Below are 27,118 nucleotides of genomic sequence, written 5' to 3' on the forward strand. Positions count from 1 at the left end.
GAAAACGGGTTCAATTCGGAACCCGGAATCTGAGTTTGTCAAAATCCGGATGCATCCGGGTTCCGGCCCGTTTATGACCCAGGCTAACCCGGTCCGAGTTCTGACCCGCATTTGAAATCCGGATTCAGGTTTGGGTTTACCCGAATTCCCGGGTTGGAACCCGGATGAACAGGCCTAATTACTTATATTTCTCACTTTTAAATACCTATTTTTCTTATAAAAAAAAGTATTTTTCGAAATATTCATTTAAATAATATTAAATATTATAAATTCCTAATTTATTTATTTGTAAGCATCTCTCTGCGCGGAGTCTTCATTTGCATCCCCCGGTCTCCCCTCCTCTCCTCTCCTCTCCTACTACTACTACCTATCAGATCTCTCTTTTCTCTTTCTCCATCTTGTTCTCTCTCTAAAGGTAAGCTATCGTGTGTCTTTCTTTCGTTTTGATCTGTTTAAACTCTGCAACATTCAGTTAATTCGAGCGCTTACTTTCGGTTGAGTTTCTGATCTTGTTTTTTCCGTAATGATTTTGAGTTTTCTGCCTTGATCTTCGGTTTATATCCAGTTTTGTTTCGGAGAAAACATGGGGAAAATAATGGAACTCTAAAAGTTTTCAAGATGTATGCTTTGTTCGCTCCTAGGTTGCTAAAAAATAGAGCATTCCGGTTTACCAATGCTGGATCTGTGGAGGTTTTGAATGATTGCTGGTTTCTAATGAAACGATCTGGTCTCTTATAACTTGGAAGATCGGGATTATTCACGAATCATGTGGATAAAAATGGATTTCTTCTTACTATTTTGGATATTCTCTTTTTGGCAGAGAATAACAATGAAGCCCGCTAATATCTGATAATCTCTTAATTGTAACTCGTTTCTCAACGTTAAATATACTTTGGCTTTATAGATCTGAGACACACAATATTAGTTTATCCGCTTGTGTGCTTTAAACTCTTGCATTTGGATTGGATGTGGAGTGGAAGCTTAGTAGCTCCACTACAGCTAATATGACACTCAAGGATTCCTATCCTATGAATTCTCTAATAGCCAGAGGTACCGTTATGGAATTTTGAAAAAATCATTATTAAACACACATCCCCTCTGGATTAATAGGGTCCAAAACATTAAGGACCTCTCCCCATGTATTAGCTAAAAATACTTTTGTTGTAAATTGAACAGGCAGTGAGAGATTTGTGGCTGGCCATTTGTATATTTAAATGTAAGTTTTATCATACTTTGAAAATTCAATGATAGAAACACGCGTGTATGCACTAACATGCATGGTACTTTTATAGGCATATTCAGGAGTAAGCATTTGTATTGGTTTATGCATACATACATGAATTATGGAAAAGAAGAGAGAATTTGTCATTGATTGTGACCTGTACAACTGTAATATTGCTGATCAAAATAGATATATTTATCTTGTTGTTTTTGTTTATGTGATTGTAACTTTGGTTTTATGCAGATTGTATATTAAAAAACAATTTAGTGGGTTTTCATGGAAACCGTTCTTGAAGCTGCAACCAAGGTATATATGGATTTTGTAAATTCTGGTAGTTATGGGAATTTCTTTTGGAATTTGGGTTAACCAATTCTAATGGAGCATCTGTGAAGTTTGACCTGTGTTCCTACAACCAATTAGAGTTTTCAAAATTGAGGAAACGATAATCAATTAGTGTGCTTAGTCTCATGGATGCGGGAATATGGCTTCTCTTATGAGTGATTTTTTTTTTCCTGGTATGGGGATATATCTTGTTTTGATGATATCGCATAACAAGTTTATTTCACTGCAGGAGGTTAATGGAACTGTAGCTGAGAAGAAGCCTACAGTTATTTTTGTTTTAGGTTTGTCCCTTTCTCAAAATGTTTAATTATTGATCTTTCCTACATTTAATTGTACTCTATATGCTTCTGCATGCGTCAGATTCAAAGAAGAATATCAAAATTTAATTAAATCTGTACTTGGACAAACCCAGGAAGTGCCATTTGATCCAGAGTTTGTTGTATTTGTATATTTATGTCTATGAATGTAGTTGTATAAATATAAAGGTAAAGGATCAAAGGCATCCACGGCCACCCTGGGCAGGGTTTTAGTTCCTCTCAAATGATGTGCTAGCTGTAATATTTCAATAAGTTTGTTATTTTACCGTATTTGTTTATTCTGTCTATGTGTTAGTGTTACTAATTATCTCAACCAGTCATCTTCTTTCCATTTCTTCAGCAGAATTCTTGTAGACCTTCCTAAGTTGATTTCTTGATTCTTTTGATTTGCCAGGTGGCCCAGGCAGTGGAAAAGGTACCCAATGTGCAAATATTGTTCAACACTTTGGTTATACTCATCTCAGTGCTGGTGATCTTCTCCGAGCAGAAATCAAATCTGGTTCTGAAAATGGGTACAATTTATATGAATTACTATCTCTTTTATTTTTTATTTTTGGAAGTAATCAAATATGATATTAAATAGCACGAAAGTTGTAGTCCAAGTACACAGGAGGCATGCAAGAGGAACACCTAATCAGAAATAGAACCAAAGAGAACTATTTTAAACTATCGACATTAGATTTGTTGTCCCTGATAGAACAAAAGAGAACTACTTTAAACTATAAAGAAAGATAAAACGACCTTTATAGCAAGCATCAATCTAGGCATGTGGTTTTACAATGTGATATCTTTACCTTTAAAACTTGCATACTACTGAGAATCATAGTCTGGAAATGATCTATTACTTTCACACAGCTACCTTACCCTGTAGGACTCATGGTTGGGAAGGGGCTCTCCATATAAATCCACTCCATTGACATCCCCATTTCTACGTTTGTCCTGTGGGTTTGTCCACATGCTTTATTGGATTCAATAAGCCCTTGGTGTTGCACACGGATATTATTATTGGATGCTTGTTCGTGTACTGCTCCAAATGTCTTTTTAATTTTGTTGTCATTTTTTGCTCGTTTTCCTATTGTTCTGCTTAGTATTCTGATGTGGATGCTGGATGTTTTATAATGTAACATATTTTTTCTGTACACGTTAGTAGTTAATACATCTTATGATTTACAGCACCATGATTCAGAACATGATTAACGAAGGAAAGATTGTTCCCTCAGAGGTAACCATTAAGCTTCTCCAACGAGCAATAGCAGAAAGTGGTAATGACAAATTTCTTATTGATGGTTTTCCCCGTAATGAGGAAAATCGAGCAGCATTTGAGGATGTTGTAAGTCAAATTTTTTTCTTTTATAGTTTGATCCTTCTCATTTTCTGTTTCTGTTTGGGTAGCTCTCTCTAAATCATGTAGTTGATATTTGTATGAAGCTAATTTTTCATTATGCCTTCTCTTTAAGTGCTGTTATATGTGATGATTATGCAGACAAAAATTGAGCCAGCTTTTGTCCTGTTCTTTCATTGTTCTGAAGAAGAGATGGAGAGGCGACTTTTGAGTAGGAACCAGGTTAGACAATTGTGCTCTCTTTATGTTTGTAATATCCTTCATCTGTTTAATTCTATCTTTCCTATGTTCTTTTCTTAGTCTTAGTTATGTATTTTTATTTCCCTGTTCTTATCCTTTTTTTCTGGGTAATGAAGGGAAGGGAAGACGATAACATTGAAACAATTAGGAAGCGGTTTAAGGTTTTCTTAGAGTCTAGTCTCCCTGTGATTGAGCATTATAACTCAAGGGAAAAAGTTCGGAAGGTAGTCTTTTATTGTTGTTCTGACTTCGACATTTTTAATTTTTGGAACTTTTATGAGCATTTATCCTGATACACATTTTGTGCCCTCATCCACAGATTGATGCTGCAAGGCCTATTGAAGAGGTTTTTGAGTCTGTTAAAGCTGTTTTTACCTCAAAAGATGAGAAGGTACACCATAGCCGTGCTTGGTTTAATAAACAGATCCTGTTTCAGGTTGACTTTTTTCTTCTTATTGATACTGTGTGGCGTTTGCAGGCTGTTTGACTACTGCTTTCATATGGAATCTCAGACTATATCTGGCGAGGTAAACTGACCTTTTAAGAATTCTATACATTTATATATGAAAAACATCATGCTGTAAAAATTCCATGGTCACCTCAAAGGTTGAACCAAACTTGGTTCATTTTGCGCCTTGTTGACTTCATAAGAATTTGGGATCTGCCACCGAAATTAGAAGTTGATTATAGTTTTGAAGGCTATTTTTTTTATAATCTATGATAACGAATACACATTAAGCATCGACTCCAATTATGGTTTTCTTCTTCTAGGTATGTCAGGATTGAAAAGGCTTCGTATCTGACTCAAATCAAGATTTTTTTCCCTCGTCCTTGTCTTTTTTTTTTTTTATATTTTATTTCCATAGTCCTGTGAACTAGAGTAGATTCAGCAGTCGGTTCAATTTTAAGTAGCTTCACCTTTTTAAATCTTGTGAAGAGGGTGACGAAAACTTTGGGCAAAATAAATTTCTAGTTCTTTAATTGAGTTTTAACACAATGTGGGGACATATATATGCTTAGGGCCCTGACATATGAAGCCATACACGCATGCACATAGGTCCAAACTTGAACATTTTAATGTGAATTTAATGCAACCGAGTGTGCAGCTGCTGCTGATTACTTACAAAATCGAAATTCTTCTTTCAGGCACTATATTATTGACTACGAATGATTGTACTCTGAAGGATGATACATATCTCTCTCCCATTTGTTACTTTATTTTTGTTACGTCATTTGTTACTTATTATAGAAGGTTCTAGTTTATGCTATTGGGTATATACCTCCATATTTCTTCTACCATGACTATATCTTAATAACAAGTTCAATAGTAATTCTAATAGCAATAAAGGCTTCTTTCTTGTGTGTCCAACCATGATTTCCTCTCTTCACCCCTGGTTGGATCATGCATGCAAAGGAGTAGAGTTTATAAAGATTTGAAGTGTCCGACTATTATTTTATCTCTTCACCCTTTGCTAAGAATTCTTCAAAAACAGCTTGATTTTGGTTATAATTATTGGGTTTGATGCCACAAGGAGAATTTGTATCCAGGTTTGTTGCCAAGAAATGGCACCAGGTATAACACATGCACAATACAATTTAACCTCAATTATTTAAACCACCACCCTGCTGTTATTATTTATCCTTCGGGGGAAAAAATGGACAAACTACCATAGGAGACATCGAAAGTGTTCTTCGCTTGGTATGGATGGACAGGGTAACGGACATTTCCTTAAATGCATCAGTACGTTACACATTTGGGGGATGATCTGTCACCTTAAACATGTTCGAGGCCAACTTATACGTTACTCAAATGAAAAAGATTCACTTTTAAAAAGTAATTGTTAAATTTAGATTTACATCTTTTGAATATGAGTCACTTCGATTCTACACGGATCTGCATGTTGCAGACCATTCAGCTTTTATTTCAAAACGACATGCCATTCATTGTCTCAAGAATTTCAACAAACACCAAAGCCACATCAATCATAATTTTTTTAGTCGGCATTCAATCCTGCATAATAGCAGCTTCCCCTTCTAAATTCAACACAAACTATTGTCTATACCGCAACGAATAAAATTGGACCATATGTAACTATTCTATACGTACACGTTCAAACTGGTTTTGTCGGCACGATCCATTCGGCTACTACAAAAGCTTAAGAACTATTTTAAATGGGGAAAAGGTTCAAGCTTTCTTCTCCGCTATCAAGGAGATCTGTTCGTTAAAATAACTAACTGAGTTTTGACTTGAAAGGTATTCGGTTTATGCGTATACACCAAGAACTAATATATATGAGAACGCGGTTTTCGATTCTAGCAAAACTACAGAAATGGTTCGTCAAAAGGGGCTCTTGGTAAGTAGAACTATGAAGCAAATAAATCTAAATGGAGGAAAAAAGAGATTGGCGACAATTGCATGCCTTTTTTTGAGTGTCGGGAAATGTGGACTTGGAGGAAATTGCGAGCTCGGGAAAGGAAGATGACCAAGAATGCGAAGAACTAAGGTGGAAGAAGAAGAAGAAACGACGATGAGGATGACGACGCAATACTTTTTATGCATTCCATCTTAAGCCTGAAAGCTCTGTTGACCTCTTAGATTTCCGCCATAGAATTCTTCCTCCATTTAAGCCGGGCGGCTTGGGCAGCCTTCTCGTCGAAAGGGTAGGAAACAAATCTTTAGTGTATATGTATTCTCATTCTAATTCTGCTAAATAATTACTGAGAAATTCTATTATGCCGCTCTATTGTTCCCGCTCCACCGCTTATCTATTAATAATTAATAAAGTAATTTTTAATGTATTGATATATATATACATACTAGTAAAGCAGTACGTGCAATGCACGTGTGCCCAATCGATATTTTTCTTAAGTGTAACAATTTAAAAATTTTTCAATTTAACTATAAATAGACAGAATTTTATCTATATTTTAACAATTTTCTTCCTCTTCATAATAAACATATAAACAACAAAATATTACACTACACAGATATAAACAACAAAATGAGTTATGGATTTATTTTTCTATCTAGGTGTCATTTGATAAGTAAGTGTCGGTTAGAAGTTAATGAGAAATGAGGGATTCTCCATCACTGACATGAAATTCAGAAGCTGTTTCGCTATGTACTTTTGCTCTTCTGGGAACACTAAAGCATATCAATAATTTGTAGAAGCAGATAATAGCACAAATTGATTAGGAAATGTGTTGATTACATATAACATAGCAAATTACTTCATTTTAGTACACTGCAGGTAGAATTCCATGCATATTATGCAGTAGTCATCAGTTCATCTTTAATTATGTTATTACTACAATAAATGGCAAAAGTTCAAAATGTCCTAAAATAAAGAACAAAAGAAATAAGTACATCTTATTCAGTATACTGAAGCAATTGAGGTTATTCATGTGAATCAACATGTTTAACAGGAGAGCAGCAACACTGTCATGATTGTTGATATATTGATCCACTGGAATTTTTCCAAATAACAAGCAAAGATTTTACAAGTGAATTGTAATTAAAAAATTTGTAAAATGACAAGTTTCAATTGGGATTTAGAGAACATTCATGGAGGAGATGAATAAAATTATTAGATCTAAAATACCATCTCTTAAATACAATTAGTATTTCAGATTCATATTACGGTTTTGTAAGAAATTGTGCATTATTAAAGGAAAAATAAAATGGAACACATAGAAGATCTAACAGAAGATAGAAATACAAATATGAATATTTGTGAAGTATTATTTTATTATGTCGAAGCAAAATTACAGAAATTTGAGGCTTTTCGCCTCAATCTTTAAACGCTCTTGCTCTTCAAAAATCTGCATGCCTTTCCTATCTAAAGGAGTAGCCACTCGAAAAGAAGATTTAAGCAAAGATTTTAAATCTCTGTTATCTCGCTTTAGTGCTTCCATCTTCATGTTGGACTCCATAAGAAGCCGCTGAAGAATAGCAATATTCTCGTGGAGTTTGTCAACCCCACCAGTCCTGGATTGTAGTCGCTGAGAATATGCGACAATGGCTGATGAGTATCGGGTACCGAGACTCACAAGCTCGTAGATAAGTTCATTATCTGACTTATTAGTCAGATCATTATTAGATTGCATAATAGCACCTACAGAAGAAGCAGAAACAACTGGTGAACGAGGTGCAGAGTACCTCATGTAGTGGTAATGAGAAGATTGCTGAGCCATTGCAAAGTGAGAAAGCAGAAAGAGATTGCAGAGTAAGAATGCAGACTAATTTCAGAAAAGTGAAGAAGATGAGATGCGAAAGAAGATGAACTGAATAATTCTTTTATAGAGAAAATTATGACGACTCATCTCTTGTGAAGTATTTCTCTACAACAGACAAGAGCAATGTAGTATCATAGCTGCGGTGCCTGACATCTACAGAATAGCAAAGTAGTGTCATAGTTATGCGGCGCCTGATAACTACAGAAGAGCAACATAGTATCATAGCTGCGGCGCCTGACAACTACAGAAGAGCAACGTAGTATCATAGCTGCGGCGCCTGACAGCTATAGAAGACCTGTAAAAATTCTACGGATCAGAGTTGTCTGGTCTAAAACAAAGGGCCACCGTTTTTGTTGAAAAAAACAGAGAGAGAGACAGAGGTTAACGGCTTAATTTTGATGAATTCTCTACTAACTATGTCATTTAGAAGAATATTTAAAGTATATCGCTTATGTTTTTCTAAGGCAATCGAGAGCTTACCACTGAAATCGAAGATCTCAGACATGGGTACGGCTGAAAAAACCCAGGAGGTCGAATCCGCACCGTTTTCCACCAGAAAACCTTCCAAAGAAAACAAAAAAGAGAAACCCAAAGAAGACAACGGCCAAAATCTCTTTGTACAGAGTTTTAGGCCAGGAGTTCATGAGAGTAACAAAACTACCAAGACATGAAAACCCTATGAGATAGGGCAAAAAAAAGTAGAGAAAAGAAGTGAGAGGAAAGAGAAAGTGAGGAGCGAAATGATAGAAGTCGGGGTGGCTCAATGGGGAATACTTTTATGAGTTTTGTTATATGCAAGCACAGTCGCGTACTAATCTGTGTACCAATACTGATTCATTCATACTTCAAATTTAAATTAACATTGTTTTCAATAAAATCTACTTTTTGATCAATCACATCACATTGGTGTACAGATCAGTACATAATTGTGTTTACAACTATATTTTTCCTACTTTTATTTCGTTAGAGGAATGTGGGAAGTTTGTGTACGTGACAATACACACAAGAGAAACCCACATGCAATATTTTTGTGCTGAGAAGTGAATTCTGTCCCACCAAATGAAAACCAGCCGTCCTTAAAACGGTTTTCGGTTTTTTTTTTTTTGTGAATTACGACTTGTTTGGATGCTCAACTAAGTCTGTCTTCGACCCGTTACATTGTTAGATTAACTGCTCTACTCGCAACACTATGAACATGATATAACATCATATTTAATACATTATGCTACCCGTTTATTATATTTTCTGAAATTGTCTATCTTTATTTTTTAAAACTAACAAATATAATAGTACTTAACTGTATTTTTTTTAGTTTTTTAATAGTAGTATATTTCCCTCAGAAAAAAAAAAAAAAAAAAAAAAAACAAAGCTCGTGACCGGAGCAAAACATGTGATCACTTAAATAAGATGGCCTGGGGCATATGAAAAGTCTTATGGTTTTTTGTGGCGTTGGTTCTCTAAATCCTAATTGAAGCTTGTCATTTTACAAATTTTTTAGTTACAATTCACTTGTAAAATCTTTGCTTGTTATTTGGAAAAATTTCAGTGGATTAAGATATCAACAATCATGACAGTGTTGTTGGTCTCCTTCTAAACAGGTTGATTCACATGAATAATCTCAGTTGCTTCAGTATACTGAATGAGATGTACTTATTTCTTTTGTTTTTTATTTTAAGACATTTTGAACTTTTGCCATTTATTGTAGTAATAACATAATTGAAGATGAACTGATGACTACTGCATAATATGCATGGAATTGTACCTGCAGTGTACTAAAATGAAGTAATTTGCTATGTTATATGTAATCAACACATTTCCTAATCAATTTGTGCTATTATCTACTTCTACAAATTATTGATATGTTTTAGTGCTCTCAGAATAGCAAAAACTTCATTTTAGCAGATGAAACAATAAACTTCATTTTAGTCTCACATGCAACAATAAAAGGAAGCTCAAGGGTGCCAAATTACATGGATGAAAAAGAATCGAGCTAAATGATTTTTTCCACCGAAATGATGTCAGGGATTACGTATATTAAAATTTTTTTTATCAATAGTGATAGTGCACTGGATAACTGATATTAAACGTGTGGATTCGAATTGTCATTGGAAAGTAGATGACAAATCCTTATTCAATGTTGGTCCCGCCTTGTCCTCCATAATCAAAGCAAACATATCTTCCTTCTTGTGGGTTGCTTACTTTTTATTATTATTTTATACTATTATATATTTTTTTAAGTTGTTAGGGCTAATTTGGACTATTTTAAAGGGAGAATGGACAAAACAGAAATAGTCCCGCCTTGTCCTCCGTAATCAAAGCAAACATATCTTCCTTCTTGTGGGTTCCTTACTTTTTTTTATTATTTTATACTATTATATATATTTTTAAATTGTTAGGGCTAATTTGGACTATTTTAAAGGGAGAATGGCCAAAACAGAAATAAAAACAAACTCCCCGTAATTTTGGAATAAAGTTAAAGGTAAAATTAGAAATAAAAATATTAGACGAAAATATTGTAGCTCAAGCTATTGGCATTTATTAATATAAAGATATTATATGGAAACAAAGTCCTCAAGTGAGGAAGGGTTAGTTGAATGGCAGTGGGCACGTGAGTAGTTGGTTCCCATAATGGGTATCATAAACTAAATCAAGTCTTGAACCCCATCATCTATCGATAATCGAGTTGGCATGCATGGAGATTCTCCAGCGTTATTCACGTGTGATCGCTCTATTTATTTTGTATAATTTTTTATAATTAGCATCTAATCAACTACTATATATATCATTTACATCACTGTCTCTTTATTTCGTACTCCTCCATGTGCATTTTTCTTCATTTATATACCTTTTTTTTTTGGGTAAATGATGCATGCATTGACCAAGTCAAGCTAGATGGATGCACTTCAACAACTACCCTTATAATTATGTATCTCAATACCGACTATTTTCTCTAGGTAGCTGCTGCATGATGATGGCGATGGATTTGTTTTCAGAAGCTAGCATGCAGGGGATGATCCTGATTATATATCATAATTAACCAAATAGAATAATGAAAATGTAAGGCTAGCTGGCTTACTAAAATCACATTAATATAGTATATAAAAAATACGTAAAAATAACTACACATAAAAATTTTAGTAATATATTATATTCTTTTTATATTCATTTTTCAAGAGTGATTAGGTTGATATGATCAAAACTCATATAGATTTGGTGAACAAGGTATTATTCATGGTGGAGGTAACTTTGGTGCAAAACAAAGGAAGGGAAGGGAATCGATCTTTTACATGTGCTTATAATGATTATCTTAGGTTGAATATTGAGATAATTATAAAGTTTTGTGCATATATAAAACTCTCAACATGATCTCTCTATTTAGTACCTAAAGTATATGTTACTAATCAGAATATATGCACGTAAACAAGTGATGATTATAGTCATAGAAGTGCACCATGACGATAGCCTCGGATCGCTTTTATATATATGTGAATTTCTTCATCTCTATGAAATTTTTAGTAACTCTTTAAAACTTTTTCCCAATGAAGAAAGATATATATGATAGTATTTGGTTTGGACAGAAAGTGGGCAAGTTGAGTGGAGTAGGTCGATCCATGATTAGAGCAGAGTCGCGATCAAGTCGACATCTAACCTAACATTGGTGAAGCCCCATACAGAAACAATTCAACTTGGTGCAAAAATCAATATTTGTGTATTTCCGTAGGACAAGACCTTCATAAAATTATTAAAAGAATTTTAAGCGGTGGACTTCAGACGGCAAAATAGTATTTCTCTTATATATGCATGCTTCTTTTGATTTCGTTTGTTTGGCATCTAGTTAGCTGCCAACACCATTGATCTATATAATATTCTAATATAATATTTCTTGTCATCATGGTGCAAATATATCCTCATCTTTTTGAAGAATAAAATGGAGGAGGAGTTATACTATCTTGGACCCAAAACATTTTTTTTCTTTTTTAGTTTTGAGAGAAGCCAAATTAAAGCATGCACCCAAGACCTTACAAAATGGATACATAGAATTAATTACAAAATATTCAACTTGATCTATCTTTGATTTCCTCAATTCCTCTATCTACAGATATATATACATGATACATATAATTATACTTTGGGGGACAGAGGAGTTGCTACACACGGACCCTCAAAACCAATAATTGGAAGATACGTGAGAGCTCTTGTACGGTTATACCAATCATCAAACTTTAAGGTGATCTCAGGTGTCCAATATTAAGGCTATTTAATTTTGAAAACAATGAAGTATTATTCATGTTTTATATTATTCATATTTTATGATAAAACTACAAGTATTAAAATGAACAGAGTGTGTCAGTATATTTTTATGAGCTTGCGAATTGAGTACCAACTGTTGACTGGAAAAGTACTCCATGGTCCAACCCAGCTCACTCCCGTATGATATGAGCTGAGACAGACAAAGAGAGTGAGGAATTAATCAGAGACCCTTTCAGAGGCGCAAATCAAGGAATTAAGAAGCCAACGCAACATGAAAGAACTACTACTGTATCTTGCTATCATGACTCAGCAACTGGCCTGTGCTGATCATTGCATGTCATAATCGATTATTCAAATCAGCATATATACTCACCCTTTTTCCACCACCTAGATCGATCATTCAAAGCCAAGATACCCTACCTCACCTGAAACCAACACATAATGAATGAAAATTAACATTTTTCTTAATAAATTAAATAAATAAATGAAACCATATACCCCACCAAAAGGTAGAGTACTGAGATTATCCATCCAAAAGACCAAAGTCAAGTTTGCTCCAAGGAAAGGAAATTAAAAAAAAAAAAAAAAAAAAAAACAAAAACAAACCAAAGCGCTCCCAAGCGGGGATTCACACTCATGACTTCCCTCGTCTATCATGTCTTGTCTCTTTTAACCTTTCTTCAATTGATCTTGAATTGTATTTTATGAAAAACAAACGCGAGATCAAAGTTCAGACACTATGATTCCAGCATGTTTCAGTCAACCCAGCACGCTCTCGAGCAATACATCTCATGAAATGCCTCAGAACCTCATAACCTGCATATTCCAAACTCAGCTCTGCAGCTCTCCAACTCATCTCACACTCATATGGTCCAAAATCCTCCTCTCATTCCCTCACCATCCACGCCACCGACTTTTTCTCCATCACCGTTTCTCTCCACCCATCAAACCACGGGTCAGAAATCCGACGCGAGAGACCGTGCTTCACTGACGGAGGCGATGGTGTCTCTGTTTTGCTTTGCTAGAGGCGAGAATGTGGCGGTGAAGAGGAATAAGTGAAGAGAGAGAGAGAGAGAGAGAGAGAGAGAGAGAGAGAGAGAGAGAGAGAGAGAGAGAGAGAGAGAGAGAGAGAGAGAGAGAGAGAGAGAGGGGTTTGTGAGAAATGGGTGTGCCCAGTCGATATTTTTCTTAAGTGTAACAATTTAAAAATTTTTCAATTTAGCTATAAATAGACAGAATTTTATCTATATTTTAACAATTTTCTTCCTCTTCATAATAAACATTATATATATTGTTTGCAAAATATTCATTGCTATAATACAGCACTTTAATAAACATAACTACAACTATACATGAGTACCCTGTACTTATATATTACAATAGTCAAAAGTTTCATAAGAGAAGTCTGGAAACTCATTCTGCTGTTCCTGGGACGTTATTAACAGATAATACAGTAAGTTTGTTTTGGCGTAACCTCCCAGATTCATTCATCTGCGCGCCCAAGACTATGATCCACTCATTATTTTCAATGTTGTTTGCAATGTTTTCAATATAAGGCAGATGTTCATGTAACAATGAAAAAACATATAAAAAAATAATGTATCAAAATTTTTAAACGTATTTAAATGTATAAATTTTACCTCGTCTGTACGGTCTATAAGATCAACAGCTGTGCATCCCAAAATTTCCTCTGCCAAAGATCCAAAAATAACAACGGGTGTCGATGTGGTATCATCATACACATCTAAATAAACTCGACACCTGACAGCAATAAATAAATTATCATTCGTTGATATCAGCAAATAAAATGTTCTAACTACCATGTAAAAATTTTTAATTTCAAAATATGAGGAAAATGTTTACCTTGCCCGTGCAATTGCTGCATTCTTGCAACTATAACATATGAAGTTTTCACCGAGGTCATAGCCAGTTGCCTTGTTACAATTCTCGCATGATACGTAGTGGAATGACTGGTGAAAATCAACCATTCTAAATTTGCCTCTAACCAAATATGTGGACCTCTGCATTAAGACAAAATAACTATGTGCACTAATCAACATCTAAACAATACCGTATAGAAGGATTCGAAATTCACCCTTATTACATAAATTAAATCCAACAAACAATCAACATTTCAAATTGAAGCATATGCACAGTTCTGAATCCACAGCACACAATTTACAAATTGCCATCCTCCATCTCCATTTCATTCCAACCAACCTCCAATCTCCATGTCCCAAAAACTTAGAATAAAATTAAACAATTCCAAAGAGTGAAAAAATGAATTGTATTCTTTAAAATAAGAAATTTGGCTTTAAAAAAAAAAAAAAAAATATACCGCCATTACTGGAGCAGATATCAGTTTTTCTGCGATTTCAGATACTTTTATGATTGGATTGGTAGAACTACTTGAAGCTGATCCAAAACTATTTCCAATGATTTCTTCCAGCAATTTTTCATTTTGTGCTGCCCTGAAAATTTGAATTAGTAAATAAAGTTAAACATCAATAGAAACAAAGAAAGATTTACAATGAAAAAAATCACATTAAATTTATAGTGTATTTAAATAAGTTATTTACCATGTACGTAATGCAACAGAAGATGAAAGAAGGGGTTCAACAATAAAGACACTCGTCGGTCTTGATGACAGCGATAGACCTATATTATAAACATGAATGAATAAATATACAAGTATAAGATGTACAATTAACAACAATGTTAATATTAACAGGAAGTACCATTATAAGAAGAAACTTTGATCCGTGTTCCTAAAATAATTGGCTTTGCCAGAATAAGGTCAGAAATTTCGCGGCATTCGTCATGAACAAAGCGATTCCACATTGTTAAACGCAGGAGTTTTAGACTATTAGAAATGATAAATGGTGTTAAATTCATCATAATAAAACAATTATAATATATTAATCTAAAAATTTTACCAATGTGAGACAATATACGTTCATACACTGGATCAATCAAGTATATCTCTTGGATCAACAATTTTCCATGGTTCGTATTCACTTCATTTGGCGGGTTCATATGAATTGCAAGTGCCAAAATATCTAGTTTAGGAAAAAAGAAATTGTTACTTTGCAGTTAGAGGGAACTATATAAAAATATCGACATTTATATAGTAGTTACCTATTTCAGCATCTGTGTCTATGTGTACGCCAAGTTCATTCAAAGGAACAAGGTTATATTCTGGCGGTCTAAGTGTTGGCTCGTCTTCTTCGATCTCTTCAACAATGGTCTTGGAGTTTATTGTCCATTAAAACTGATATGGTCCTCTTTGATGCCTTGGATCCATTGTTTTTACCAAAGCATTTGCGATATAGTATGATTGGTAGATATACAGTGTATCATTACGTAGATCGATGTCTTTCCCAAAGATCACTGCCTGCACGCGATTTCCCTGTAAGAAAACAATGAATAAATTTAATTGTTTAATTTTGAACCATACACAAAATAATGATAAGTAATGAAGAGTAATATTTTAATACCTCAGAATCTAAAAGTACCAAATTTTGGTATTTTGTTGCTGAATTTTGCGCCGTACGTTTTGGTCACTTTTCTGTAACGATCATTTTGATTTTCCAATATCTTGTGGCTGGAGTAATGTCCCTAACAGATGTATATACGGTTCACATGTTCACTGTAATTAAAAATTAGATGAAAAACAAATGTGAATATATAACAAAAAAATTTATAGAATTATAAAATGAAAAAAAAAACAGTATATGAATAATAATAACATAAAAGAATTGGAACACTCACATGATATTACAAAAGACATCAAAGTAATTAGAACACTTGCATGATATTATAATGAATTTGTTAATCTTAAAAAATTTCTATATACAATGTTTTTTGTATAATTTGTTTCATAAACAGCACTTCTCGTTGGTCTTATGAGCATTTTGACCGAATCAGCAGTCTTAGCTCTTGAAAGTGCAACATATAACTGTCCATGAGAAAAGACAGGTTCTGGTAAGTATATTCCGACAGAATTTAACGTTTGTCCCTGTGATTTATTTACTGTTATTGCAAAACTTAACCTAACAAGAAATTGTGTCCTCTTAAATGGGAAGCCGTTATTTTCAGTTGTTTCTGGTAAAAATGCAATTCTAGGTATAAAAACTCTTTTACCACTGTGGTGACCAGATGAAATTCGTGCATCGATCAGATTACGACTAAAATTGCAACAAGTTAATCGTGTTCCATTGCAAAGACCTTCTGAAGGATTAATATTTCTAACTAACATAATAGGACAATTTCTTTTAAGTAACAATTCATGTGGTGGCAATCCGTTCGGTGTCAATGTATTTAAAAAATCTTCCATAATACCTTGTTCAGATACATCAATTGTTTCATCAAAACTATAATATCGTACAACGTCGCCAGGGAATTTGTTAATGAGAATAGTATTTATTTCATCAACTGACCGATTTTTTGGAGTTAATACAGCTTGATTTGACATTTCTATTAAATTGTCTGGATAGTTAGAAATATTTCCAAAAACAGCATTTAATAAAGAATTTAGAGAGTCAAGATCATTGGTATAGGGAATGGTCATTTCTTTGGGAATTTCGATATTTTCGTCAATAGTTATGGGTGCGTTACCATTGCTAACTTCAATTAAATAATGCGAGAAATCTGGATCTAATCTGGCTCTCATATTTTTTGTTAATTTTATTTTTTTTAAATAGACCATAAATAAGAAGAAGCTAAGCTTGAATCAATCTGTTGTTCTTTTGTGCTATTACGAATCACAGGTAATACTTGTCGAAAGTCTCCACCAAAAACAATAACTTTCCCACCAAAAGGGAGATCTGTATCATTAATATCTTGCAACATTTTATCTAATGCTTCTATTAAATGTTTTGTAGACATGGGTGCTTCATCCCATATAATTAATTTTGCAAGTCGTAATAATTTAGCAAGATTTTCCTGTTTACTCACATTACATGTGCTGCTTTTATCTGCATTTAATGGAATCTTAAATCTTGAATGTGTTGTTCGTCCTCCAGGTAAGATGGAGGCAGCAACACCGGATGACGCAGTTGCAAGTGCTATCATATTTTTCGATCTAATTTCTGCTAGAAGTGCTCTGTATAGAAAAGTTTTACCGGTACCAGCAGGGCCATTAACGAAAAAAGCACCAGCTTTATTTGATACTAATGTATGCAATATCAAATCATACGCATTTTTTTGTTCAGAATTTAGGACTTGTGATGCAAGTAAATCTTCAGTTGGAATTGTGACTACTCGTTCGTCGTCAATTTCTCTATTTGTAAATTCATCTTGACCGTAAAATATATCGGCAGGAACAAAACGATACATATTTATATCTTTTCCCATAGATTTTAGTGTGGAAGCAATATCTTGTAGAACCATCTTCCTAACAACTGTTGATGACACGTTTCTTATAAGAAAATCTGTAGACATTTCTTTTTCAAATCGCTCCCAAAGTTCTTTTGGGTTCGTAGGATTGCAATACACCAAAATTGTTGAGAAAAGATGTCTTAAACTACTTGGTATCTGATATAGACAAGCTTTTTCTAAACAATCTTCTAAGCTACTATCTTTGTTTAACAAACCATGAGAAGTAGCTGCTTCACGATACGTCGGTAGTACAACACCATTAACTGTTCTTAATTTCTCAAATGACGTTGCTCCTCTGATATGATTCAATAACATCCGTAGATAATATCTTTCACCTTCAAATAGATTGGCTGTAACAATTCGGCCTATAACAGTTTTTTTTTTCCTCGGAGTCCAAATTCTACATTGTGAATCCCAAACAAATTTTTCAGGAAATTCTCTATACAACAATTTTCGTGCATTCTCGTCAATTTGGTTTCTATAAAAGAATTCTGTCAACATCGATTTTTTGGATGTATACGAGTTTAACACATTGTTTAGATCTTCGTGTGCACGAAAAGACACCAAATGTTGATCTTCTAGGTGTAGGTGCAAACTATAAACTGATGGATACATTTCGTTAAGCGTGAAACCGTATATTCTCCACATTGCTTCAGGTGGAGTAATCCATCTTCCCGATTGAAATTGTTCGATTTCGTCAATTTGTTGGTTATTTTCTTTGCTAATGATATTGAAAGCAACACGATCATGTCCTTTATAAATATACTTGTATAGATATTTAACAGCTTTAACTGTACAACAAATCTCAACGTTAATATGACAATTATATTTGGAAACAAGATACGGATTGTATGGAACAACCCACCGATTGTCTAAATCTTTTCCTCTAATTCTAGCAATGACTCCATTGTTAGAACGTTTGTATGAAGGAAAACAATCAGTTTCAACAGTTGTATTAGCTGTAAATTCTTTGGGGTATCGATTCTTACAGATGCCGTCTTTGTCCATACATATGTTGGCTGGATTTAATATTCCGCAAGGACCATGCATCATGTGTCTAAGGACAACTTTATATAAATGTAAATTTCTCGTTTTGTTAGGTATTTCTGCTGAAACAATTTCGTCAAAAGTTTCAGGTGCATAAATTCTCCAGTCTTTCTGAAGTATAATTAAGAAATGAACATGTGGTAGACCTCTTTTTTGATATTCGATGGTATAAACATATGCTGCAACCTTACCAAAAATTTCTCGCTTAAACAGATCAATCTTCAATTCTTCTAATTTTGCTCTAAAGATTCTTGCAATTAAATCAGGGCATTTCTGAACTTCTTCATGTGGATTTAGTTGTTCTAAGATTTCTTCCCAATTTGGATTACATGTCATGGTTAGAAATATATCAGGTCTGCCAAAACGTTGAACTAATGCCATTGCTTCCATATATCTCTTCCGCATATCTCTTGGACCTCCAATAAAAGATGAAGGTAGAATAATCTATTTTCCAATATTGGATGCGCAAGTTTCTCCAACTGAAAGACTATCTACAATACCTTGATACACATCTGATCTAATCTCATGTTGTTTCGAGCGAAAATAATCTAGTCTTGACGTTTCAATTTTAATGTACATATCGACAACAAATTGTTGCAGCAAACGACCAGATAGTAACAAAATCGACATGTACATATCTCTTATTTGTAATTTGAAACAATAATATTCACGACATGAAACCGTTGGTACTTTCTTCTTATTCTTCAAAACTGAAAATATGATAAAATATAGTTTAGAAAATTTAGATGAAACTAAAATACATAATTAAATTTACATAAATTTTTTATTACCTTGGCCTTCTTTTCGAAGAAATTCTTCCGCGCTATTTGAATGTTCAATAAAGTGTGATTCTAATGCCTGGGCATTTAACGATATCGTTCCTCTTTCTACTTTTTTGATTCCCTGGTGCCAACCCGAGTCACCGAAAGGAAACAATAATGGGTATTGTAATGGATCATAACATCCAAAATAATACTGAACAATATGACTGCCTCCTGCTTTGTTAAAAACAATAATGTCTCGACCTTTTTGTTCTGTACAGTTGTCAGTTTCTGTCCATATAGCTGCTACTTGCGATACCGACGGAGCATTGTAAACACTTTGGTCTAAATCAATATCTGATCTTATACGAATTGTATGATTTTCAAGACTTGAAATGTTGCTGAGGGTTCTAAAGAAGCGACAATATGGATTAACCTCAAGTATATCTATTAATCGAGCAATGATAGAAGGATCTAATCTTTCTGCGTCATGAATACGATTTTCTAACTCGTGCTCTGTATCGAAGAAATATAGTTGTAAATATGAAGGATGCCCATCTTCAGGAACTAAATCCTCAATATAATGATACATTTGTCCCTGAACTCTAAACATGTAGATTCCTTTGTTTTGTCTGCATAATTCTTTATCAAATATAACTCCAAATGATGTGAAAGCGAATTTATTATTGTACGTGCGTGCATATGTACAAAACTTTTTAGACTCGACTGAATTAGAAGTGAATAATTGATAAAGCTCATCTGAAAATTGATTACGGCTCAACGCTATTGTCCCATCAGCGCAACAAAAGCCGTTTGGTTCATGGTAAAATTTTCTTGCTCCACAATATTGGCACGAAAGCACAAAGGGTAAGTGGTTTGCCTCCAAAATGTCAGTTTGTAATATTCGTCTGAAAGAAGTACCAACTGATAAAGTTTTCTGAACACTGCCAGAGTTGCAAGTTTCTATTCTAGATAGAGTAGATGCGGTCCTATGTATAATGTTACCAGAAGTGTTAATATTTGACGAAGATCCGATTTCTGTTGTACAAATAATTTCATCATCGTTTGAATTATAAGATACATTACGTTGAAATCTTGTTTCTGTTTGTTTTTTCTTACTTCTGCATTGTTTCAGTTCAGAATACCTCTGCCGCTTTTTTTGACGTAGTTCTTCTTTCTTCTCCTCTGATTGAGCAGCGTACCAATTTTTTTTTCCAACACCATTTCCAGATTCTTCAAAATTTATTTTTAAAGAATTTTAGATACAAATTAGTGAAGATACAATTTATGAAATTTTAATGTTCTATGTAATAAGATCGGCTTACAGTTAGCATTCTTATAACGAATAACAACTTTTGTAGGAATTTGACAGACTAAGAAGACATAAATAACAACTTGTCAAACACGCAGACATACAAAACAGAGAAATGAATATCCAAGGAAAGGAAAAAAAAAAAAAACAAGCTTGCAATTATGTATCTCTAAAGCATAAAGAAATATTATATATAAATAATAGCATATGATTAACATTCATATCAAACCAAATATTAAATAACAATCTTATTGATTTGTAAAATAACATAGACAAATGAATTCATAAAATAATACAAAATAAATAGAGGAACATTTATTTATATGGATAATAACAAAACATACCTGGAGATAGAGGACAAATGAAAGATCAGTAGAAAATGAGGAGATCACGACCCAGCAAATCGAGGAGCACAAAGACAACGACACATGCAACAACTTTGCTGTAAATGAATATATTATAAAACATCACACAACCACTCTGATAATATATTATTATTTATTAAATAAGACTATATTAACATATCAAAAATTAATCTGTTAATAACGCACCTCTGTTTTGTAGGCATGATCATCACGTTTATTAATTTGTTAACTTTAGGAACTTTTTTTTGTATAAGTTTTTTAGTGTTTTTTTATTTTTAAGTCAAAAAGTTAATTAGGATGGTCCAATAATCAAAAGCAATCGGATGATCATCATGTTTCTCGTTTATAATTAATTAATAATATATAAATGAGATAGAGGTAGTACTCATGTTCGATGTGGTGAGATCATTTTCCATATACAAATTATGTGCAGCCAGCATGCATGGTTGGGTGATTATATATATATATATATATATATATATATGTACAAGGATCTATTTTGGAAAGCATTAGGAATTAAACACGTGTACATGAACTGCTTTTCTTGCTTATTATAAAAACATTCAAAAAGTAGGAAAACGGTGCGGAAAAGGCTAATCAAACATGAAAAGAAAAAAGAGTCTAGTAGCCTTTATTTTTATCTTTCGCAGAGACTATCATATCGCATGGATATCTACAAAATGATTAGAATAATAAGGCTTAAACATAAAAGAGAAGTATTCTAAATATAAAGAGATTATATAAAAATAAAAATATGCTATACATCAATTACTATTCACTCCACATCTCATATTATGTAGCTTTATTTTATTTTATTTTATTTTTTCTTTCTAATGTCAGGCTTATCACCAATTCATCTTTCTCATCAAACTCTCTCTCTTCGACTTGTCTCTCATCGAATCCCCTCTCTCTCAAGTTCTCTCTCACCGAACCTCCATCCCCTCTCTCTCACCAAGTCATCTCTCTCTCTCTATCTCCTTGATTTCAACTTTGGGTTGGTTTGATTTTTACTTTTTTTTAATCAAATTTTCTACACACAAGACATTGAGAGGTAGATAAAGTTCACTACAAGAAAAACGAATTTTTGTAACTAAAATGATTGTTCAATAAAAAATGTACTATTCTTTTTCGTCAAAAATAGTCATTTTAATCACAAAATTTGTTTCTCATGTAGTGGTTAGGGGAGGGTTTCGTTGGAGCAATCGCGTTACGTTTCGTGAGAAAAATCACAAAGAAGAAGGGCAAATGAAGGGGAGGTTTGGTGGGGAGGTTTGGGGGCCAGGAGTCAGATAGAACCGATTTGTCACGTAGGGTATAAGGTGTGAGGTGGTAAACCGGCTTATGGGTAAATTATTTCTAAAAATAAATTTATAAATTAATATGATTTTATCTATTAATATATTAAAACTAATTTACGATAAAAGTATTAATTTTTTAATTTAATATATCACGTTATGATTTTATAAATTTATTTTTATTATGATTTTATAAATTTATTTTTGTGTAATTTTTTTTATAACTAAAATATTTTTCCATAGAAAAATCTAAAGTTGGATAAAGTTATTACGAAGTTGAAAACTGAAAACAACAACTTTACAGTTCATCTATGATCAATATCATTAGGACCCAACCCTAAGTGCGGCTTACTGTAATTAATTCTGAAGGCATTTGGCCTCTTCCCCCTCGGTCCCACTACATGAGGATCAAAAGACCGGAATTATGGCTAGGTACGTAGGCTGCTAGCAAATTAGCAATAGACGGCCGCCACGAGGCCTTTATTGTAGATTATATAGGCAATCTATAGTACTACCCCCCTCCTCCACTGTACGTATTATTAGTAATCTTTCATCAAACACCTTCACACACCTTCACATGGCCCAAATGCAGCTAGCAGTAGTACTACGTATACCCGACAGTTGGCATGGTTTCAGAATAAGAGATCACTTATCTCACGGAATCATGCTTTGAGATGCATGTAATAATGTCAAAGCAAAAGAAAACATGGAGCTCAATAGATGGATTATGTCCCACCCATATATTGACTTTGTTGTAAAAATATGACCCACACGTACGCGACATGAGTCATGACCCATAAATATTTTGATTATTCTCTATAATCTAGTATTATATTCAAAATTCTAAGACAAGTTTGTTCCTAAATCAGTCGCTTAATTAGCGTGCGATATTATTTAACTTATTTCCAACTCATGATGAGGTTTGAAAACTGTGATATGGTAAATGCATATTTGTACGGTCTTTTGAATTTATTTCAAAGAAAGTGTACGTGTCCAACGTCCATATCCAATCCTACAGCATGGGTAGGCGAAAAGTATGAGTAGCTTTGCTTGGTCCCTACCTCCGTTCAATAATCACATCAGGGCTGGAAAAAGTGAGTGTATAAAGTAAAAGTAATAGCCGTTGAAAGGGGATTGGGGGGCTATAAAAAGGAATGTCCATGGCAGTATTGGGTCCTTACTGATGAGAACAACGTCCCAGTCACTTTGATCTACAAGCTGCTTTCCTCACCAAACGGAGACCCAGGAATCGAATCGGAATTTGGGAATTCAGGGCATTTGGCTGGTTTCGTCTCTCTCACCCTTTATCTTCTCTCTCTTTTAAAGTGGACAGTGGGGAGAATTTCAAAGGCGAAAGGGGAAAAAAAATGCAAAAACATAGTACTATTATATTAGTGTATTAAACGTTTTGGGTTTTGTTTATATATAAATTATGCAGTATAAAATCTAAGAACAGTACTTAGTAGTAAGATTAACAGCTAACATGAGTAGTAGATTATGTCAGATCGAGCCCTAGCTATGTGGGAGATTGAGATATAGAACTGGAAAAAAATTGGAGATAGAACTTGTAGAATACCAAGATGCAAACACACAAGATTATTGTTTGGTTTAGAACTTTTAAATGACATAAGATAACTCTACTTTGATGAATTATGCATAAAATATCCCAAGATCGTTTTATACAAATCTGGTTCTGTTTTAGTACTATATATATATATATATATATCTCTTCTTTTTAACAAATCGTTGCTTTATTGTGTGCTTTTGTGACCTAAAATTAACTGATATAAGTTTCTAAACTCCTCCTGGCTGCAGGTAAGTGATCATCATTTTGCCTAATCAAGAAACTCCAAAAGATCAAGTTTTGATCACCTCAAGAATCCTAGCTTGGAGTTCACTTTAGGGAGACCCGACTGGCACAGCAATGAACACGACTAATTTCAATTAATGGTATGGCCATAAATATTGTTTTAGTATTCCAAGATAAGGAAATAGGGGCAGGAAAGAGCACTAATATATAATATTAATATAGGTACTACAGTTAGTCATGAGCCACTAAGAAAAATCATGATCTCTCTATAAGTTTTTTTTTTTTTTTTTTTCTTTTTTTGGGGGTGGGGTTTATGATCTTCTTCTGTAACTTGCTTTCAAGTCTGTACATACTTCTTGTGCTAAAAGCTGCTCATGGTTGTGAGGTAATGTGAATCAGTAAATTTCATGAATGAAGGTGCAAAAAGCAGACGAAAAGAAAAGAAAAAAGAAGGAAGGAATCAGTTATAATGGTGCATTATATGGCTTTTATTCTCTCATCTTTTTCAATGCCCTCCTCTCTATCTCTTCAATCTGTGGGGTCATTTCAAGTGATAAGTATGTGAAATCTTGACTTCTATGGTACCTCTTTTGTTTCTTATGGTCATTAAGAGATTCATGTCTGATTTGAAGTTTCATTTTTGGACCAAGAATATTAGTATATATTTATAATAAGATATATATATAGGTTTGAATAGGAGCGAAAAGGGTCTTTTTCTTCAACTTCTGCAAGCTCCTTCGAAACAGCTGCTGCGGAGATTTTTATTTTTTCTTTCCTGCTTTTGAGGTCTCTCTCGCCGTCTTTGGGGGTTCGGCACTGCCTTTTCTCTGTGCAAATTGGTGGCGCATTAAAAGCGGGGCTTTTACTGAGCTAATATTGGTTTTAAAGGGACGCGGAGAGACATTTGTAGCTTGAGATTTTGCCCATTATTTGGACGCAGTTAAGGCTCTTCCCCACCTGCTAAATCTTGGGATGAAGAATACTTGACACTCTGTTTTCTCAACCGTACTGGCCTCCCTCTACTCGTGCGCTCTTTCTCAGTCTTTCTCTCTCTAAAGCCACTAATTTGTCATTCTGAAAACAAGGAAAAGGTGATATTACTGTCATTTTGTGTGGAAGACAGATCTGCGGTTGCTTCAATGTTTTCGCGAAAGAGACCTCTCGAAGAAGGAAGTTGAAAGTGGTATTGAGTTCGCGTTTTATTTTTTGGTTCTCTCTTTAGTCTTGTTCGTGAAAAACATGTTACGACTCTGCCCCTTTTGTTTCCAAGCTTCGTAATTTGCTTCTTTCTTTTTGTTTCTGTTCTCCTTTCTCCTCCATCTTTTTTTGGACTTTGTGTGGAAGCTTATGTTTTTTTTTTCCCCCCTTTTTTTAAGAGCTCAAGGAATTTTCTGTTAGTCGGATCTGGGGTCTTATTGGCTTTCGTTTTCTGGGACTGCGTTTGATTGTAGATTTTTGTCTCATTAAGTGTCTTTTATATGTTTCAGATCTACCGGGATTTAGACGTTGCCTTTGGAGAAAAACGGAGACAATGTTGCCTCAGAAGCAAGCAGAGGAAGCAATAGTTCCCAACATTAGTGAGACAGAACACGAGGGCAAGGATGAAGAGAAGGTGGAAGAACATTCCGTGTTCAGTGTCAAGAACTTTCTCTGGCATGGTGGTTCTGTCTGGGACACATGGTTCAGCTGCGCTTCCAATCAAGTAAAACCAATTACGAAAACCATAAAGAAACACTGATTTTAGCCTATTCCTTTCAAACGAATTAATAAATTTTGGTTCTCTTCTTTCACAACAGGTTGCGCAAGTGCTATTAACACTTCCTTACTCTTTCTCTCAACTGGGAATACTATCAGGAATCTTGCTTCAGGTATTCTATGGAATAATGAGAAGCTGGACGGCTTATCTGATTAGCGTACTCTATGTAGAGTACAGAAGCCGAAAGGAGAAGGAAAACGTCAGCTTCAAGAACCATGTGATACAGGTTGGTTCTGCTTCTCAGAATCACCAGCATGGTCATAAAATATTCTTCCAACTAATATCACTCCTTTTATTATATATAGATCAGATCGATCACCTTTCATGATCATTTTGGTGTTAAAAACTCGATCTCACCTCTTATAAATAATTTCTTCTATATATATTTATTTATTTTCTGACGTCATAAACAATATTTACTTGTTCATTATCATGTACTTAATTTCAAGTGATATATATATTCAAGTAATTGCTAACAAGTTTTACCTGTTGGGGATAATTATTATTATTATTTGTCAATAAATAAATAATTAAGCTAGGGTAGCCAGTACTCATTAATTTTGTTGACTTTAGTAACTGTGAATAAGAATTTCTAATGACCAAGTATATAACTTATATATGATGACTTTAATTAGGTTAGTGGTTACCATAGAAAGACTAACTTTTGTTGACTTTTATCTCTACCATTCATATTATATATAGTTGCTTGTAATATATGTTTATTATTAACCAGCTTCTTGTATATGGAGAGGGGGATCGAGATGATCGCTCAGCTACGAAAATTATAGTAAGGAATATCAGATCAATAAATGAAGATAAGAAAATAACACATGGAATGAAAAAATACCATGAAAATGGAACTTATAAAAAGCATAGCTCGATATCACATATCAAAATTCTTGAATAAAATATTTTTCAAAATTAATTTGCCATTCAAAGCAAGGATCCACAAAAAAATTATAAGTAGAGACCAGCAAAAAGAGATATAATATATATATATATATATATAAAAGCACTTACAGGTCTTGAAATGAACAATAGAGAGTCTTTTATATATTTAGATCTCTTGATGAGAACAATTCATGTTTAGACACAAAAGGCATTGTAAGTTTAAATTGTATTATATATATATACACAGGCAGATTATGTGTAGGCAGATTTTCCTTACCATGAAGAAAGAAATAAAACTAAGGAAATACATACCTTCTGAAACAAAAACCGAATCAGCAATACGAGACGAAGTGAACACAAATGAGCCATGAAGACCGTTTTAAGGTGCCTATTGTCCTCAATCATCCAGACGTCCTATCACGCTGCAAAACTACTGTTGCATGATGTCTGCTCAATTACTTGACACCATTGTTTTCAAATTAGTCCTAACAATTTAAAAAAATATATAATAGTATAAAATAATAAAAAAAAGTAAGGAACCCACAAGAAGGA

The 27,118-nt window shown here is 33.9% G+C and overlaps 3 protein-coding genes across 6 annotated transcripts; 2 read left to right on the forward strand and 1 right to left on the reverse strand.

The window, feature by feature from the left end:
* The first annotated feature begins 280 nt into the window (after window positions 1-280).
* On the forward strand, window positions 281-4,893 carry LOC122292443 (UMP-CMP kinase 3-like). Of its 2 annotated transcripts, XM_043100803.1 has the most exons (11): window positions 353-415; window positions 1,177-1,216; window positions 1,466-1,528; window positions 1,794-1,845; window positions 2,276-2,393; window positions 3,055-3,211; window positions 3,365-3,445; window positions 3,580-3,687; window positions 3,783-3,854; window positions 3,942-3,990; window positions 4,610-4,893. In XM_043100803.1, the coding sequence occupies exons 3-10, from the start codon at window positions 1,499-1,501 to the stop codon at window positions 3,948-3,950; spliced, it is 627 nt and encodes a 208-aa protein (XP_042956737.1). In that variant the 5' UTR covers window positions 353-415; window positions 1,177-1,216; window positions 1,466-1,498; the 3' UTR covers window positions 3,951-3,990; window positions 4,610-4,893. The 2 variants fall into 2 exon arrangements, with proteins under 2 accessions (XP_042956736.1, XP_042956737.1); XM_043100802.1 differs by lacking the exon at window positions 1,177-1,216 and having other exon boundaries at window positions 281-415.
* Window positions 4,894-16,645: 11,752 nt separating this feature from the next.
* LOC122292154 lies at window positions 16,646-18,781 on the reverse strand. The gene has a single exon (XM_043100378.1). The coding sequence runs from the start codon at window positions 18,779-18,781 to the stop codon at window positions 16,646-16,648; it is 2,136 nt and encodes a 711-aa protein (XP_042956312.1).
* A 4,465-nt stretch (window positions 18,782-23,246) lies between these two features.
* LOC122291343 (auxin transporter-like protein 2) lies at window positions 23,247-26,162 on the forward strand. 3 transcript variants are annotated; one of them, XR_006236601.1, is made up of 5 exons: window positions 23,247-23,394; window positions 23,925-24,059; window positions 24,607-25,102; window positions 25,407-25,621; window positions 25,716-26,162. XR_006236601.1 is itself a non-coding variant. In XM_043099030.1 (3 exons), exons 2-3 carry the CDS (start codon window positions 25,451-25,453, stop codon window positions 26,001-26,003), a joined length of 459 nt encoding a protein of 152 aa, XP_042954964.1. In that variant the 5' UTR covers window positions 23,278-24,059; window positions 25,407-25,450; the 3' UTR covers window positions 26,004-26,162. The 3 variants fall into 3 exon arrangements, 2 of the variants coding, with proteins under 2 accessions (XP_042954964.1, XP_042954965.1); XM_043099030.1 differs by lacking the exon at window positions 24,607-25,102 and having other exon boundaries at window positions 23,278-24,059; XM_043099031.1 differs by lacking the exons at window positions 23,247-23,394; window positions 23,925-24,059 and having other exon boundaries at window positions 24,612-25,102.
* Window positions 26,163-27,118: the final 956 nt, after the last annotated feature.

This window comes from Carya illinoinensis, chromosome 13, assembly GCF_018687715.1.
Source record: "Carya illinoinensis cultivar Pawnee chromosome 13, C.illinoinensisPawnee_v1, whole genome shotgun sequence".
In the NCBI taxonomy this organism is placed as follows: Eukaryota; Viridiplantae; Streptophyta; class Magnoliopsida; order Fagales; family Juglandaceae; genus Carya; species Carya illinoinensis.

What these genes read in the sequence shown, in the direction of transcription:
- LOC122292154 (XM_043100378.1), bottom strand. Translation starts at nt 18,781, where the DNA reads ATGCGGAAGAGATATATGGAAGCAATGGCATTAGTTCAACGTTTTGGC.
- LOC122292443 (XM_043100802.1), top strand. Translation starts at nt 1,499, where the DNA reads ATGGAAACCGTTCTTGAAGCTGCAACCAAG. An exon ending in GAGCAGCATTTGAGGATGTT is followed by an intron (nt 3,212 to 3,364) that starts GTAAGTCAAATT and finishes ATGATTATGCAG; the next exon opens with ACAAAAATTGAGCCAGCTTT. An exon ending in GACTTTTGAGTAGGAACCAG is followed by an intron (nt 3,446 to 3,579) that starts GTTAGACAATTG and finishes TGGGTAATGAAG; the next exon opens with GGAAGGGAAGACGATAACAT.
- LOC122291343 (XM_043099030.1), top strand. Translation starts at nt 25,451, where the DNA reads ATGTTGCCTCAGAAGCAAGCAGAGGAAGCAATAGTTCCCAACATTAGT. An exon ending in TCAGCTGCGCTTCCAATCAA is followed by an intron (nt 25,622 to 25,715) that starts GTAAAACCAATT and finishes CTTTCACAACAG; the next exon opens with GTTGCGCAAGTGCTATTAAC.